This window comes from Hyla sarda, chromosome 4 (assembly GCF_029499605.1).
Source record: "Hyla sarda isolate aHylSar1 chromosome 4, aHylSar1.hap1, whole genome shotgun sequence".
Taxonomy (NCBI): domain Eukaryota; kingdom Metazoa; phylum Chordata; class Amphibia; order Anura; family Hylidae; genus Hyla; species Hyla sarda.
Window position 1 is genome coordinate 36,232,395 of NC_079192.1, and position 19,103 is coordinate 36,251,497.

At 41.2% G+C, this 19,103-nt stretch overlaps 1 protein-coding gene across 1 annotated transcript in view; it reads left to right on the plus strand.

Annotated features, from left to right (window-relative positions):
* KRI1 (KRI1 homolog) overlaps nt 1-19,103 on the plus strand; it is a gene marked incomplete in the record, with an annotated part of 31,087 nt that overhangs the window by 1,618 nt on the left and 10,366 nt on the right. Inside the window, 12 exon segments of the mRNA XM_056570546.1 lie at nt 1,214-1,304; nt 1,385-1,439; nt 1,798-1,847; nt 2,490-2,586; nt 3,015-3,092; nt 4,661-4,788; nt 6,579-6,705; nt 6,857-6,952; nt 11,025-11,195; nt 13,237-13,312; nt 15,131-15,240; nt 15,342-15,492. Of these exon segments, the coding sequence (XP_056426521.1) occupies nt 1,214-1,304; nt 1,385-1,439; nt 1,798-1,847; nt 2,490-2,586; nt 3,015-3,092; nt 4,661-4,788; nt 6,579-6,705; nt 6,857-6,952; nt 11,025-11,195; nt 13,237-13,312; nt 15,131-15,240; nt 15,342-15,492 (1,230 nt within the window).

Sequence of the window (19,103 nt, forward strand, 5' to 3'; positions counted from 1 at the left end):
CAAAACCCATCATACTATGGCTGTCAAGGCATGCTGGGAGTTGTAGTTCTGAAATAGCTGGGTACAAGAGCATTAATACATTCCTTACCATTCCTTTCCCTTTCTTTTACATTTCTTTCATTCCTTCACCTTTCCTTTTCTTCCCTTTCAGTGTGAGTACTGCAGTGGTATTACCTTTCTTTCTTTTCTTTTATCTTTCACTTCCTTTTACTTTCCTTCCCTTCTATCCCCTTCTTTGCAGTCCTTTACCTTTCCCCTTCCCTTTCCCTTCTTTCCTTCTATTTTACTTCCTTTTTTCATTTTCTTCTCTCCCCCCAAGCTTCGTTCCCTTCCCCTTTTTCTTACCTATCCTTTTGCCTTTCATTTCTTTCCCTTCCTCTCCCTCATTTACCTTTCTTTTCTTCCCCTTTACATTCATAGCATTCATTTTCTTTCTTTCTTTTCCTTATTTTCTTTCTTTTCCTTCCCTTTTTTTTTGCCTTCCATTCCTTTCCTTTTTTTCTCCCCTTTTCTTCTCTGAGCATTCCCTTCCTTCCATTTTCTTAAAGGGGTCTCCGCCCCTAGACATCCTATCCCCTATCCAAAGGACGGGACCCCCGCGATCTCCCTGCTACACCCAGCATTCGTTTAGAGTGTCGGGTGCAGTGCCAAGGCTTGTGATGTCACAGCCCTGGCCCCTCAATACAAGTCTATGGGAGTGGGCGTGACGGCTGTCACGCCCCCTCCCATAGACTTGCATTGAGGGGGCATGGCCGTGACGTCACAAGGGGGGCGGGGCTGTGACGTCACGATCCTCCGCCCCGTATCGCCAGTCATCCAGCACGGAGCGAAGTTCGCTCCGTGCACCGGATATCTGGGGTGCCGCAGTTGAGATCGCGGGGGTCCCCAGTGGCTGGACCCACGCGATCAGACATCTTATCCCCTATTCTATGGATAAGGGATAAGATGTCTAGGGGCAGAGTACCCCTTTAAGATTTTCCATTTCTTCTCTTACCCCATTTTACCTTTTCCACTCTTTGCATTTCCTTCCCTTTGTCACCCACCATTTCTTTTCCTTCATTCTCCTCTCTTATGTTTCCATTTCCCTTCTCTTTCTCCCCTCCCCTTACAATCCTTCCTTTCTTTTCCTTCTTTCTCCTCTCTTAGCATTCTCTTCCTTCCCTCTCCTTATCATCTCCCATCAGTAACCTATGGACAATGTTCTGCTCTTCAGAGTCACCTGCTCCCAGCCAGAGTAAATCTGCTATCGAGAAGCCCATGTACCTAAAGGACTACGAAAGAAAAGTCATCCTGGAGAAGGAAGGGTGAGCGGGTCACATGACCTTGGTCATCATCTTGACTTGTCTTGGGGTTCACTCACCTTAGTTTTCTTCTTTATCTGTAGTAAATACGAGGATGAGGAAAGTTCAGATGAAGAAGACCAGATTATACAGGATCAGGTAATTCTGCGCCCAACATTGCCATCAACCTGTACTGAGATCCCCTGATGGGGCTGAAGTTCTCTATTGGGGATCACTAAGGATCAGCAACTCCACCTCACCTGGGCCCATCTCATCTGGCTGGGGTTGTACAGGGTTAGAAAAAAAAAATAGCACCACACCTGTCTACAGGTGGTATGTGGTATCACAGCTTAGCTTTAGTCACTTAAATGTAACTGGACTGCAATACCAGACTTATGGACAGGAGTGGCTCTGTTTTTGGAAGGATTTAGCCATGTTTTCTGTAATCCACAACCTCTTTGCTGTAAGATGTTTAAACATATTTGGTTTTCATATAAACTACTTTCCTGTTTTCCAGAGAGCTCGATCTCCAACATATATAGAGGAACAGAGACAGATTCGAGAAAGGTGAGCGATGTGTTAAAAACAAGGACTGTGCCCTCCCACCAGAGGGTGATACAGACATAAGAAGGGATATCATATGGAGTATGCCCCTGCCAGCATAGACCTATAAAAGCTATGTGACATGGAGTCTGCTCCTCCCACCACAGGGTGAGATAGACAGGAGGGAGGAGCTATGTAACATGGAGTCTGCTCCTCCCACCACAGGGTGATATAGGGAGGAGCTATGTGACATGGAGTTTGCTCCTCCCACTACAGGGTAATATAGACAGGAGGGAGGAGCTATGTGATATGGATTCTGCTCCTCCCACCGCAGGGTGATATAGACAGGAGGGAGGAGCTATGTGACATGGAGTCTGCTCCTCCCGCCACAGGGTAATATAGACAGAAGGGAGGAGCTATGTGACATGGGGTCTGCTCCTCCCACCACAGGGTAATATAGACAGGAGGGAGGAGCTATGTGATATGGAGTCTGCTCCTCCTACCGCAGGGTGATATAGACAGGAGGGAGGAGCTATGTGACATGGGGTCTGCTCCTCCCACCGCAGGGTGATATAGACAGGAGGGAGGAGCTATGTGACATGGGGTCTGCTCCTCCCACCGCAGGGTGATATAGTATCATAACTATTTTTTACTCTGCACCTGCAGTTTCCGTCAGTTTGTTGAGGACAGCGACAATGATGAAGAGGATGGAGAGACCACAGCAAATCTATTAACAAGACGCACAAAAACCAAGAAAGAACAAGTAAGTGCGTTGTGTAATGCATGAAAAGCAGATCACCTTCTGGACATTTTCATGGTGTTATACAAAATGCTAAAACGTTATTAGCTAGGGAAAAGTTCCCCAACCAAGGTGCCTCCAGCTGTTGCAAAACTACAACTCCCAGCATGCACGGACAGCCAAAGGCTGTCCGGGCATGCTGGGAGTTGTAGTTTTGCAACAGCTGGAGGCACGCTGGTGGGGGAACACTAAGTTAAGGCTTAAACCTGGCACTTCAGTCCTTGAAATTTTAACCTTTGGCCATTAGGGTCAGATTTCTCCTACATGTAGCTATCCAACTACAAAACTACAACTCCCAGCATGCCCTGACAGCTGCAGGTTGGGAATTGTAGCTTTGCAACGACTACGGCCTCATAACAACTTTTTTAACATTTTCCGTGATCATCTCGCAGGAGCAGGAGGAAGAAGAATACATCGCTTGGCTGAAAGGACAAAAGGACTTGGAAAGTAAAGATGAAGTGAAGGAAATGGTGAGTATTAAATCTGCCTGTAATGAAGTAAGAAGAATTTTATTAATTCTGTGTGACCCCTCAAAGTCTTTACAAGGTTACACTATGGTCTACATAAACGCTATGGACAAATTAGCATTGCTTTGTTTCCTGAATGCAAAATAGGTCAACATTCTTAAGTCTTTATTAGACATTTTCTACCATTTAGCTGCAACTGAGTAGAGAATAAGACAAATCAGTCAGACTTTCTGCTATTACTATTAGAGATAGCAGCAGAGAAAGGGGTTACCCACCAGCTCAGACTGTGTGGGGATGGGGGACCTTGGGGACAGGTCACTCGGGCTGTAGATAGAGAGAAGGGCAGACACAAAGCAGTCTGCAGGGGAGTAACATATACAGGCTGTAAGCAAGTAAAGAAAGATGAGAGCGCTCATACAGTACAATGTAGACGCTGTAGAAGCAAAAGTAAACAACTGTTGCATCCATGTGTTTCATTACTGTAACTGGGACATGTGATCTTAAGTCTGAAAGACCCACAGAAAATCACAGTGCTTAAATGGGTTATCCAGGGATTATATATCAACTGGCTCCAGAAAGTTAAACAGATTTGTAAATTACTTCTATAAAAAAATCTTAATCCTTTCAGTACTTATGAGCTTCTGACGTTAAGGTTGTTCTTTTCTGTCTAACTGCTCCCTGATGACACCTGTCTTGGGAAACGCCCAGTTTAGAAGAGGTTTGCTATGGGGATTTGCTTCTAAACTGGGCTTTTCTCGAGACAGGTGTCATCAGATAGGATTTAGACAGAAAAGAACAACCTTAACTTCAGAAGCTCATAAGTACTGAAAGGATTAAGATTTTTTTATAGAAGTAATTTACAAATCTGTTTAACTTTCTGGAGCCAGTTCTCCAGCAAACAGAAAGCAGTTCTTTTCTCACTCTCCCGGGCTTCTGAATGGAATGAATTCTAACAGGAATCTTGCCAGAATCCGAAAGGGATTCTGCTGCGACACTATAACTCGTATGCGACATTGTGCGGCACTCACATGCGACACATCAGTAAATATGTGTGAAAAGCCCTAGCTATTAGTGGAAAAAAAGAAAAAATACAACCCGGAAAACTTAGTGAGGGCCAATAACTATGTATATATGGTATTGCTGTGAATGTTCTGACCTGCAGAATTAATTTATACCGCACTGTTTGCTGTATTGGGAGAAAGGGTTAAAGGTGATTTCCGGTGGGAAACAAATGTTTTTCACATCAACTGGTGCCACACAGTTGAACAGATTTCTAAATTATTTCTATTTCAAAATCTTAATCCTTCCAGTACTTATCAGCTGCTGCATAAGACAGAGGAAGCTGAGTTGTTCTTTTCTGTCTGACCACAGTGCTCTCTGCTGCCACCTCTGTCCGTGTCAGGAACTGTCCAGAGTACAAGCAAATCCCCATAGCAAACCTCTCCTGCCCCGGACAGTTGCTGCCATAATATTGGCCATTACTCCATGATGTTCCTTCAGGTTAGAAGCCATATTACCCATGGTGCAATGCATGGGGCTTGACAATGATTTGTGGTGTCCTGTCTGTGCAGGGTTATTTGAAGGAATATTGGAGCAATCCTACTCTGGATGATGGGGAGAAATTTCTGAGAGATTATATCCTGAACAAGGAGTATAAGGAAGACGAGCCGGAGGAAGAGGAGGAGGAGGATGAAGAATGGTGAGTATATAAAGGGGTATTCTGACTGCTACTTTATATACATTGCCATAGGATTGGTGGAGGCCTGACTGCTGGACTAAACAATCACAAGGACATCTGGGTAGTTAACTCATTTAATGTCTATAGGTTCTGATAGTGTGTGCATATAGACTGGTCTTAAAGGGGTACACTGATCGCCGGGGGGTCCATCTGCTGGGACCCTTTGCGATCTCCTGCACGGCACATGTTTGTCTATGGGACAGCAATGCGTATCTCTGGGTCAACGTGCTCACTTCCAAGGGACTGCCGGGGTGCCAAGCCAGAGATTGTGGGGGGTCCGACCACTGTATAGGGCAGTGGTCTTCAACCTGCAGACCTCCAGATGTTGCAAAACTACAACTCCCAGCATGCCCGGACAGCCAACGGCTGTCCGGGCATGCTGGGAGTTGTAGTTTTGCAACATCTGGAGTAGGGATCAACCGATATGGATTTTTTTTTTTAGGACCGATACCAACAATCTGAGGACTTTAAGGCTGACAACTTATACCAATATTCCAGTATAAGTTATCGGCTATTTCAGCACCCCTCCCCCCGCTTCTCTCCCTCTGCCGGTCCTTAGTCCAACCACCGCACCGCCACGGCCAGAGACCGCTGCCCCATTGCCTCCCCCATCCCTGGTTTTATAATGACCTGTTCCCGGGGTCCACGCTACTTCTGGCTCCAGCGGCGTCCTGAGCTGTCACTGTGCGCACGGAGGGTGACGTCGCGTTGAGGACGTCACTCGTCATTGCACAGCGTAACGCAGGACGCAGCAGGAGCCAGAAGTAGTGCGGACCCGGGAACGGGTCATTATAAAACCGGGGATGGGGGAGGCAATGGGGCAGCGGCGGTCTCTGGGTGATGCGGTGCGGGGGGGCGGGGCATTATCGGCAAGGTAATAGCCAATACCGATAACGTCCAAAATTGTGAATATCGGCCAAACCGATAATGGGTCGATCCCTAATCCGGAGGTCCGCAGGTTGAAGACCACTGGTATAGGGGATAAGTGTTCCTGGAGTATTCCTTTTAAAGGAAATCTCCATTTATAATATTTACAATGATGTCCATTTTATAGGAGACCATTAATGGTACAGACCCATGATGCAATGTTTCTGACTACCTATGTCTCTGTCTTTTCTACCCTGGGCGGACCTTAGTTGTCACGTGACTATATGAGGGTGGAGTCTGGCACCTTGTATGGTGCCAGGGCGATGGAGATAACAGCTACTTGTTGCTACAGTGTAAAAACCATTCCGTAACATACAGAGTGGACAAACCCCCTATGCCTAATAAATAGGTAGACCCTTTGAGTTTAGGACATTCACAGGTGGAGATTGATGCCTCACTCCTTTATTAGGCTGCGTTCACATCCCGATTTCTCCATCCGACTTGATTACACGATTTTTATAGCTTAAAATCGTATGAAATCGTATATAAAGTCTGATCCATTGACCTCCATTAAAAAAAATCTGATCCATAACACACATCCGATTTGATCCGCATCCAATTTCACACGATTTTTGTTCGGGTCTAAAATTGGGGTTGACCACGATTTCCGACCTGAACAAAAATCGTGTGAAATTGGATGCTGATCAAATCGGATGTGTGTAATGGATCCGATTTTTTTAATGGAGGTCAATGGATCAGACTTAATATACGATTTCAGAAGCTATAAAAATCATGTACTCAAGTCGGATGGAGAAATCGGGATTTGAACGCAGCCTTACTACACTTCACTTATGTAATAATCAAATATATATATTCTTATTCAGCCCCCCAGCATTGGAGGAGGCGCCACATGTCTCAGACTCCGAGGACGAAGGGGAACTTTTCTTAAAGAAACAGGAAGAGTTCGAGAGAAAATATAATTTTCGATTTGAGGAACCCGATTCTGACTTGGTAAATTGTCATTGTGTGTTTTAATGTTACTCAATGCGACTTTGGAAATCTTGTTCTCATGAACAGGAGGTCGGATCTTACTTTATAATAGTCATTGTGTGTCCTGTATTAGTATGTATGACTGCATTGTCTTATGCAATTGTGTATTCAGATTAAGACCTTCCCCAGAACTATTGCACAGTCAGTGAGGAGGAAAGATGATCGGAGGAAGAGGAAGCGAGAAGAGATAAAGGGGAGAAAGAAGCAGGTGAGGAACAGCAAACCGTAATGAGGTGGTTACCTGTGAACCAGAGCTCATATATATTGTACACTGCCACCGCCTATGTACAAAAATATGACTGCTATAATACTGTCTCCTATATACAAGAATATAACTACTATAATACTGCTCCTATATACAAGACTATAACTACTATAATACTGCTCCTATATACAAGATTATATCTGCTATAATACTGGCTCCTATATACAAGAATATAACTACTATTATACTGCTCCTATATACAAGAATATAACTACTATAATACTGCCTCCTATATACAAGAATATAACTACTATAATACTGCTCCTATGTACAAGAATATAACTACTATAATACTGCCTCCTATATACAAGAATATAACTACTATAATACTGCTCCTATATACAAGAATATAACTACTATAATACTGCTCCTATATACAAGAATATAACTACTATAATACTGCTCCTATATACAAGAATATAACTACTATAATACTGCCTCCTATATACAAGAATATAACTACTATAATACTGCTCCTATATACAAGAATATAACTACTATAATACTGCTCCTATATACAAGATTATATCTGCTATAATACTGGCTCCTATATACAAGAATATAGCTACTATTATACTGCTCCTATATACAAGAATATAACTACTATAATACTGCCTCCTATATACAAGAATATAACTACTATAATACTGCTCCTATGTACAAGAATATAACTACTATAATACTGCCTCCTATATACAAGAATATAACTACTATAATACTGCTCCTATATACAAGAATATAACTACTATAATAGTGCTCCTATATACAAGAATATAACTACTATAATACTGCTCCTATATACAAGAATATAACTACTATAATACTGCTCCTATATACAAGAATATAACTACTATAATACTGCCTCCTATATACAAGAATATAACTACTATAATACTGTCTCCTCTGTACAAGAATATAACTACTATAATAGTGCTCCTATGTACAAGAATATAACTACTATAATACTGCTCCTATATACAAGAATATAACTACTATAATACTGCTCCTATATACAAGAATATAACTACTATAATACTGCTCCTATATACAAGAATATAACTACTATAATACTGCTCCTATATACAAGAATATGACTACTATAATACTGCTCCTATATACAAGAATATAACTATTATAATGCTGCTCCTATGTACAAGAATATAACTACTATAATGCTGCTCCTATATATACAAGAATATAACTACTATAATACTGCTCCTATATACAAGAATATAACTACTATAATACTGCTCCTATATACAAGAATATAACTACTATAATACTGCTCCTATATACAAGAATATAACTACTATAATACTGCTCCTATATACAAGAATATGACTACTATAATACTGCTCCTATATACAAGAATATAACTATTATAATGCTGCTCCTATGTACAAGAATATAACTACTATAATACTGCTCCTATATATACAAGAATATATCTACTATAATACTGCTCCTATATACAAGAATATAACTACTATAATACTCCCCCTATATACAAGAATATAACTACTATAATACTGCCCCCTATATACAAGAATATAACTACTATAATACTGCCCCCTATATACAAGAATATAACTACTATAATACTGCCCCCTATATACAAGAATATAACTACTATAATACTGCCTCCTATATACAAGAATATAACTACTATAATACTGCCTCCTATATACAAGAATATGACTACTATAATACTGCTCTTATATACAATATAGCTACTATAATACTGCACCTATATACAAGAATATAACTACTATAATACTGCACCTATATACAAGAATATAACTACTATAATACTGCCCCCTATATACAAGAATATAACTACTATAATACTGCCTCCTATGTACAAGCATATAACTACTCTAATACTGCTCCTATATACAAGAATATAATTACTATAATACTGCCCCCTATATACAAGAATATAACTACTATAATACTGCCTCCTATGTACAAGCATATAACTACTATAATACTGCTCCTATATACAAGAATATAACTACTATAATACTGCCTCCTATATACAAGAATATAACTACTATAATACTGCTCCTATGTACAAGAATATAACTACTATAATACTGCCTCCTATATACAAGAATATAACTACTATAATACTGCTCCTATATACAAGAATATAACTACTATAATACTGCTCCTATATACAAGAATATAACTACTATAATACTGCTCCTATATACAAGAATATAACTACTATAATACTGCTCCTATATACAAGAATATAACTACTATAATACTGCTCCTATATACAAGAATATGACTACTATAATACTGCTCCTATATACAAGAATATAACTATTATAATGCTGCTCCTATGTACAAGAATATAACTACTATAATGCTGCGCCTATATATACAAGAATATAACTACTATAATACTGCTCCTATATACAAGAATATAACTACTATAATACTGCTCCTATATACAAGAATATAACTACTATAATACTGCTCCTATATACAAGAATATGACTACTATAATACTGCTCCTATATACAAGAATATAACTATTATAATGCTGCTCCTATGTACAAGAATATAACTACTATAATACTGCTCCTATATATACAAGAATATATCTACTATAATACTGCTCCTATATACAAGAATATAACTACTATAATACTCCCCCTATATACAATAATATAACTACTATAATACTGCCCCCTATATACAAGAATATAACTACTATAATACTGCCTCCTATATACAAGAATATAACTACTATAATACTGCTCCTATGTACAAGAATATAACTACTATAATACTGCCTCCTATATACAAGAATATAACTACTATAATACTGCTCCTATATACAAGAATATAACTACTATAATACTGCTCCTATATACAAGAATATAACTACTATAATACTGCTCCTATATATACAAGAATATATCTACTATATTACTGCTCCTATATACAAGAATATAACTACTATAATACTCCCCCTATATACAAGAATATAACTACTATAATACTGCCCCCTATATACAAGAATATAACTACTATAATACTGCCCCTATATACAAGAATATAACTACTATAATACTGCCTCCTATATACAAGAATATAACTACTATAATACTGCCTCCTATATACAAGAATATGACTACTATAATACTGCTCTTATATACAATATAGCTACTATAATACTGCACCTATATACAAGAATATAACTACTATAATACTGCACCTATATACAAGAATATAACTACTATAATACTGCCCCCTATATACAAGAATATAACTACTATAATACTGCCTCCTATGTACAAGCATATAACTACTCTAATACTGCTCCTATATACAAGAATATAATTACTATAATACTGCCCCCTATATACAAGAATATAACTACTATAATACTGCCTCCTATGTACAAGCATATAACTACTATAATACTGCTCCTATGTACAAGAATATAACTACTATAATACTGCTCCTATATACAAGAATATAACTACTATAATACTGCCCCCCTATATACAAGCATATAACTACTATAATACTGCTCCTATATACAAGAATATAACTATAATACTGCTCCTATTTACAAGAATATAACTACTATAATACTGCCCCCCTATATACAAGAATATAACTACTATAATACTGCCCCTATATACAAGAATGTAACTACTATAATACTGCTCCTATATACAAGAATATAACTACTATCATACTGCTCCTATATACAAGAATATAACTACTATAATACTGCTCCTATATACAAGAATATAACTACTATAATACTGCTCCTATGTACAAGAATATAACTACTATAATACTGCCTCCTATATACAAGAATATAACTACTATAATACTGCTCCTATATATAAGAATATAACTACTATAATACTGTTCCTATATACAAGAATATAACTACTATAATACTGTCTCCTACATACAAGAATATAAATAACAGGTATGAGTTTGCAGTTTTAGAATTCTATGTCATGGTTTATTTTTGTTGCAGGAAAAAGAGAAGAAACAAGAAGAGCTGAAGCAGCTTAAAAACCTGAAGCGTAAGGAGCTGCAGGAGAAGCTGCAGAAATTACGTGAGTTGACGGGAGAGAAGCATTTGGGAGTGACGGAGGAGGATCTGCTGGAAGATTTTGATCCTGCCAAACATGATGAGATTATGCAGGTAAGGCTAGGTTCACACGGCCGTTGTCCTCCGTCTAGATTTTGTCTGTCATTGCCTCCTAAACGGACCATTCTACTAACGGATGCAAAGGGATGCTATTTAGTGGCATCCGTTAGCATCAGTTTTTCATCCGTTAGTATCAGCCATATACAGACTCCTGCAGCCGGGACTACTACTACTCCCATCATGGAACAGACTCCTTTCCATGATGGGAGTAGTAGTTCCCCAGCTGCGGGAGTCTGCAGGTGGCTGGGAGGCTAGATTAGTGCTTGTACTACTACGCCCATCATGGGACAACGTCTGTGTTGGGGGTAGTAGTACAGGGGCTGAGGGATTGATTGCACTGGGTATCCCTTCCGAGACCCAATGCGATCAGAAGTTATTATCCAGGAGAGTGGGCGGCATGCTCCGCTCCCTTGGATGTACATAGTGTGTTTTACTTTCATTTTCAAATACCCTGCCGGGAACCCTGAATGGCCAGCACCAAGGGGCCCTTCAGGGCTCCCAGCGGGGTTTTTAAAGTCATTAATGAGGATTGTAATGTTGAAATACACTGGTGTCCAGGGAAGCATTGCGCCGCATTCCCCGGCTGCTCTGATGCGCTGCAGGACCATGTGTATATAATCGCTGCAGAGGGGCAAGATCTATAGGTAGTGCAGCGGCGGGGGGCGGCGCAATACACATAGCTTCCCGGCCGGCAGATGCGCTGCTGATAGCATACTTCACAGATAGCGCTGCGAGGGACATGTGTATTGAAGCGCTGCAGGGGACAGATGCATACACTATTGCGCTGCCTTCCCCGGCCAGCAGCATGATGCACTGCTGATAGTATACTTTACAGATAGCGCTGCGAGGGACATTTGTATGCACTCGCTGGGGGGGGGGGGGACATATGTAAGCGCAGCGGGGGGCCAGACATATAGCGCTATATGTCTGCCCCCCCACTGTGCTAGCTATGTATATTGCCCCCCGCTGCGCTACCTATAGATATTGCCCCTCTGCAGCATTTATATACATATGGTCCTGCAGCACATCAGAGCAGCCGGGGAACGCAACGCAATGCTTCCCCGGCCACCAATGTATTTCAACATTACAATCCTTATTAATGACTTTAAAAACCCCACCTGGAGCCCTGAATGGCTCCTCGGTACCGGCCATTCAGGGCTCCTGGTGGGGTATTTGAAAATGAAAGTAAAACACGCACAATCTACATCGCAGGCGAGTGGAGCATGCCATCTGCTCCCCTGGTTAATAACTTCTGATCGCATCGGGTCTCAGAAGAGAGCCCCGGTGCGATCAATCCCTCAGCCCCTGTACTACTACCCCCATCATGGAAAGAAACCTGTTCCATGATGAGAGTAGTAGTAGTCCCTCAGCACTGCAGGAGTCTGCTGATGTCACCTCTTCTGAGCATGCTCAGAAGTAATAGCAGATAGTATAAATCTGGGGCAAACGGATGACATTAGTGGTTCATCCGTTTGCCATAGACTTCAATGTTAAATTTAAAAGACCCGTTTTTCATCCGTTATTTTGATGGCCAAAAAAATTCAACATCTTTTGGCCGTCAAAAATAACGGATTAAAAACAAAACGGGTGATGAAGAACACTAAAAAAAAATCAGGATCAGTGGGATCCTTTTTTATAGCTGTTTGCGACCAGTTTGCAAAAACGGATTGCAGAACAGGGATTTTTTGACAGGGGCAGGCAGTCGTGTGAACGAGCCCTAAGTCAGTGTTTACCAACCAGGGTGCCTCCAGCTGTTGAAAAAATACAACTCCCAGCATGCCCGGACAGCCAATGGCTTTCCGGGCATGCTGCAAGTTGTAGTTTTGCAACAGCTGGTGGCACCCTGGTTAGAAAACACTGAGGTAAGTGATTTATTTCCCAGGCACTCATTAGTTCACTCCTGAAACCTTTTGGAGCTTAAAATCTTACTAGTGGTAAGTCTGAGGGTCGGCGTTAGCCCCGGAATCACTTGTATTGTATGGCTCCGCCTGTCAGAGTTGCAGTTGACTGACCTTTGAACCCTTCTTCCCTGCAGAAATGTTTTGGTGATGAATACTACGGTATAGAGGAGGATCAGAAGCCGCAGTTTGAGGACGATGAAGCGCTGGAAGGTGATGATTTCTTTATAACCCATCTCTAACCCAATATATATATATAGTGAATAGTTGTATATAGGTTATTAGTGAGCACAGAACTTAGTATCTAACATCGGTAATGACAAATTAAAATTACCTCCAGAAGACAACTACAAAGTGTCAAAGGTCAATGCCCTGCCAGATACTAATGTTTTTTTACAAACTCAAATAAATTGTATATATATTCTACTACAATGCATTCAAATACTTATACTGAGTTATATCCTGTATTATACTCCAGATCTGTACTCTATATTCTGCTGGTGAGGTCACTGTGTACATACATTACATTACTTATCCTGTACTGATCCTGAGTTATATCCTGTATTATACTCCAGATCTGTACTCTATATTCTGCTGGTGAGGTCACTGTGTACATACATTACATTACTTATCCTGTACTGATCCTGAGTTATATCCTGTATTATACTCCAGAGCTGCACTCACTATTCTGCTGGTGAGGTCACTGTGTACATACATTACATTACTTATCCTGTACTGATCCTGAGTTATATCCTGTATTATACTCCAGAGCTGTACTCACTATTCTGCTGGTGGGGTCACTGTGTACATACATTACATTACTGATCCTGTGCTGATCCTGAGTTATATCCTGTATTATACTCCAGAGCTGTACTCACTATTCTGCTGGTGAGGTCACTGTGTACATACATTACATTACTTATCCTGTACTGATCCTGAATTATATCCTGTATTATACTCCAGAGCTGTACTCACTATTCTGCTGGTGAGGTCACTGTGTACATACATTACATTACTGATCCTGTGCTGATCCTGAGTTATATCCTGTATTATACTCCAGAGCTGTACTCACTATTCTGCTGGTGGGGTCACTGTGTACATACATTACATTACTGATCCTGTGCTGATCCTGAGTTATATCCTGTATTATACTCCAGAGCTGTACTCACTATTCTGCTGGTGAGGTCACTGTGTACATACATTACATTACTTATCCTGTACTGATCCTGAGTTATATCCTGTATTATACTCCAGAGCTGTACTCACTATTCTGCTGGTGAGGTCACTGTGTACATACATTACATTACTTATCCTGTACTGATCCTGAATTATATCCTGTATTATACTCCAGAGCTGCACTCACTATTCTGCTGGTGGGGTCACTGTGTACATACATTACATTACTTATCCTGTACTGATCCTGAGTTATATTCTGTATTATACTCCAGAGCTGTACTCACTATTCTGCTGGTGAGGTCACTGTGTACATACATTACATTACTTATCCTGTACTGATCCTGAGTTATATCCTGTATTATACTCCAGAGCTGTACTCACTATTCTGCTGGTGAGATCACTGTGTACATACATTACATTACTTATCCTGTACTGATCCTGAGTTATATCCTGTATTATACTCCAGAGCTGTACTCACTATTCTGCTGGTGAGGTCACTGTGTACATACATTACATTACTGATCCTGTACTGATCCTGAGTTATATCCTGTATTATACTCTAGAGCTGTACTCACTATTCTGCTGGTGAGGTCACTGTGTACATACATTACATTACTTATCCTGCACTGATCCTGAGTTATATCCTGTATTATACCCCAGAGCTGTACTCACTATATATATATATATATATATATATATATATATATATATATATATATATATATATATATATATATATATATATATATATATATATAGCCCATGCCATATATCCTGCACCAGGACATCAGTCATCCTTTGTGTAGCCTCTAATACCATTGTATTGAACACAAGTGAATAATGTCTCCCTCACAGAGGACTGGAATTGGGATAACTGGACAGGAGAGGAACAACAAGAGGACAGGGACAATATGGAGGTCGGAGAGGAGGATTCTGCACCTTACTGTGATGACCCAGACTTTGTGGTAACACTTCTTCAGTCAATCTTGGGGGGGGACACCGCTATACATCACTATTACATACGAGCCTTCTAGGCCTCACTTTAGATCTCTGCTTGCTTTTTCAGATGGACGCAGAATATGACCCCCAGGCCGCCCCTGTTCCGTCCCGAAAAGAAAAAAAGAGAATGCGTCTGGAGCTAGAAAAGAACGCAAAGAAGAAAAGGAAGTCCAAGTTTGCGGAAGCTGTGAGCAGACAGAAGCCTGTGTTCAACCCAGGTTAGTGCTAAATCTTCTCTATAGTTAAATAATATCTATTGTTCCCTGTTATCAGCCGTTTCAGGTTGAAAGTAATCAGAAATGAATACAGCGGGAAAAGCAGTGTCTGCAAGCGCATAAACCTGCATGACCTATGGGTTCTGTCACCACTACTAGTAAGCATGTGTACCCCATCCTGACATTTCACATAACGTTGGGATCGGGTGTATGGAGCAGGCTCGGGAGCTTAGCCTGCTGCATAGACTGTAGGTGTCAGCTTTATTACACAGCCAGCTCTACAGCTGTCACTCACCTGCAATAAGTCCCCTAACAGGATTGGAACTTTTTTTTAAAGTTTGAAAATAAAAAAAAATCCCTCCCCTTTGCTATTTAAAAAAAATAAATAAAATTAACCAAAAATGAGCATGATATTGCTATGCCTGTAAAGACGGAACTGTTATTTACACAAAATAAATACAAGAATTGCTGTTGCTTTCCTTTTTTTTTTTTTTTTTTGGCATCTAGTCTTCCTTTAACTCTTTGGGGACGCAGGACGTATGCATACGCCCTGCATCCCCAATCCTTACTGTACGCCCTGAGCATTTCCGGTCCCTGAAACTCACCGAGCGGGGACCGGACCGGAATGCCTGTTGAAATCATTCAGCAGGTATCTCGTGACATCTCCAAGGGGGTTCCTGAGGACCCCCATATTGGCAATTGTCGCAAATCGCTGGTCAATTCAGACCAGCGATTTGTGGCGATTCCGGTGACCCGGAAAATAAGGGGGATCGGGGCTGTCCGACACAGCCCCGGTCCCCCTGAAGGTATAGGAGTGAGGTGGCAGGGGTGCCACCCCTCCTATCCCCACGATTGATCGGTCAGAAGCAACCGACCAATCGCAGAAGGGGGGGGGGGGGGTTAAAGTTCAGTTCCCCCCCTCTGCCCACCCGTGGTTGTCAGGGCAGAACAGGGGAGCGATGGAGCTCACCCGATCCAGGTGGCGATGATGTCGTCCAGCGGCGGCGATCCTGATGTCATGGAGATAGCGGCACAGAACTTCAGCGACGGCAATCAGGGTAAGTGGCCTGGAGGACCACAGTTTAGAGTCTCTTAGCTGTGGCCCTTCAGATCTTGCAAAACTACAAGTCCCAGCATGCCCAGACAGCAAATTGCTGTCTCGGCATGCTGGGAGTTGTAGTTGTGTGCCTCCAGCTGTTTCAAAGTATAGCAGCAATTTTCCAATTTTTTTGACAAAATTTTCAAAATTGAAATTTTTCAGCGACCAATTATGTTTTGAAGTGGATTTGAGGGGCCTTCTTATTAGAAATACCCCACAAATGACCCCATTATAAAAACGGCACCACTCAAAGTATTCAAAATGACATTCAGAAAGTGTGTTAACCCTTTAGGTGTTTCACAGGAATAGCAGCAAATTGAAGGAGAAAATTCAAAATCTTCATTTTTTACACTGGCATGTTCTTGTAGACCCAGTTATTGAATTTTTACAAGGGGTAAAAGGAGAGAAATCTTCCTAAAATTTGTAACCCAATTTCCCGCGAGTAAGAAAATTTCTCATATGTGTATGTCAAGTGTTCGGTGGGCGCAGTAGAGGGCTCAGAAGGGAAGGCGCGACAGTGGTATTTTGGAGAGTGAGTTTTTCTGAAATGGTTTTTGGGGGGCATGTCACATATTGGAAGCCTATATGGTGCCAGAACAGCAAAAAAAAAACACATGGCATATTATTTTGGAAACTACACCCCTCAAGGCACGTAAAAAGGGGTCCAGTGAGCCTTAACACCCCACAGGTGTTTGACGACCTTTCGTTAAAGTTGGACGTGAAAATTATTATTTTTTTCACTAAAATGCTAGTTTTCCCTCAAATTTTAAATTTTTTACAAGGGATAATAGGACAAAATGCCCCCCAAAATTTGAAACCCCATCTCTTCTGAGTATGGAAATACCCCATGTGTGGACGTAAAATGCTTTGCGGGCGAACTACAATGCTCAGAAGAGAAGGAGTCACATTTAGCTTTTGAGAAGCAAAATTTGCTGAAATGGTTTTTGGGGGGGCATGTCCCATTTAGGAAGCCCTTATGGTGCCAGGACAGCAAAAAAAAAAAAACACATGGCATACCATTTTGGAAACTACACCCCTCAAGGCACGTAATAAGGGGTCCAGTGAGCCTTAACACCCCACAGGTGTTTGACGACTTTTCGTGAAAGTTGGATGTGTAAATGATTTATTTATTTTTTTCACTAAAATGCTAGTTTTCCCTCAAATTTAAAATTTTTATAAGGGATAATAGGACAAAATGCCCCCCAAAATTTGAAACCCCATCTCTTTTGAGTATGGAAATACCCCATGTGTGGACGTCAAGTGCTCTGCTGGCGCATTTTTCATTTTCACGGACCACTGTTCCAAAAATCTGCCAGACACCTGTGGGGTGTAAATGCTCACTGTACCCCTTATTATATTACGTGAGGGGTGTAGTTTCCAAAATGGGGTTACAAATCGGTATTTTAATTTTTTGCGTTTATGTCAGAACAGCTGTAAATCAGCCACCCCCTGCAAATCACCAATTTAGGCCTCAAATGTACATGGTGCACTCTCACTCCTGAGCCTTGTTGTGCACCCACAGAGCATTTTACGCCCACATATGGGGTATTTCCGTACTCAGGAGAAATTGCGTTACAAATTTTGGGGGTCTTTTTTTCCTTTTAACGCTTGTGAAAATATAAAGTATGGGGCAACACCAGCATGTTAGTGTAAATTTTTTTTTATTTTTTTTACACTAACAAGCTGGTGTAGCCCCCAACTTTTCCTTTTCATAAGGGGTAAAAGGAGAAAAAGCCCCCCAAAATTTGTAGTGCAATTTCTCCTGAGTACGGAAATACCCCATATGTGGCCCTAAACTGTTTCCTTGAAATACGACAGGGCTCCAAAGTGAGAGTGCCATGCGCATTTGAGGACTAAATTAGGGATTGCATAGGGGTGGACATAGGGGTATTCTACGCCAGTGATTCCCAAACAGGGTGCCTCCAGCTGTTGCTAAATTCCCAGCATGCCTGGACAGTCAGTGGCTGTCCGGAACTGCTTGGAGTTGTTGTTTTGCAACAGCTGGAGGCTCCGTTTTGGAAACACTGCCATACAATACGTTTTTCATTTTTATTGGGGTGGGGGGGGGGGGGACAGTGTAAGGGGTGTATATGTAGTGTTTTACTCTTTATTAGGTGTTAGTGTAGTGTTTTTAGGGTACATTCGCACTGGCGTGTTACGGTGAGTTTCCCGCTAGGAGTTTGCGCTGCGGCGAAAAATTTGCCGCAGCCCAAACTTGAAGCAGAAAACTTACTGTAAACCCGCCAGGGTGAATGTACACTGTACGTTCACATGGGGGGAGCAAACCTCCAGCTGTTACAAAACTACAACTCCCAGCATGTACTGACAGACCATGCATGCTGGGAGTTGTACTTTTGCAACAGCTGGAGACACACTGGTTGGAAAACCTTCAGTTAGGTTCTGTTACCTAACTCAGTATTTTCCAACCAGTCTGCCTCCAGCTGTTGCAAAACTACAACTCCCAGCATGTACTGATCGACGAAGGGCATGCTGGGAGATGTAGTTATGCAATAGC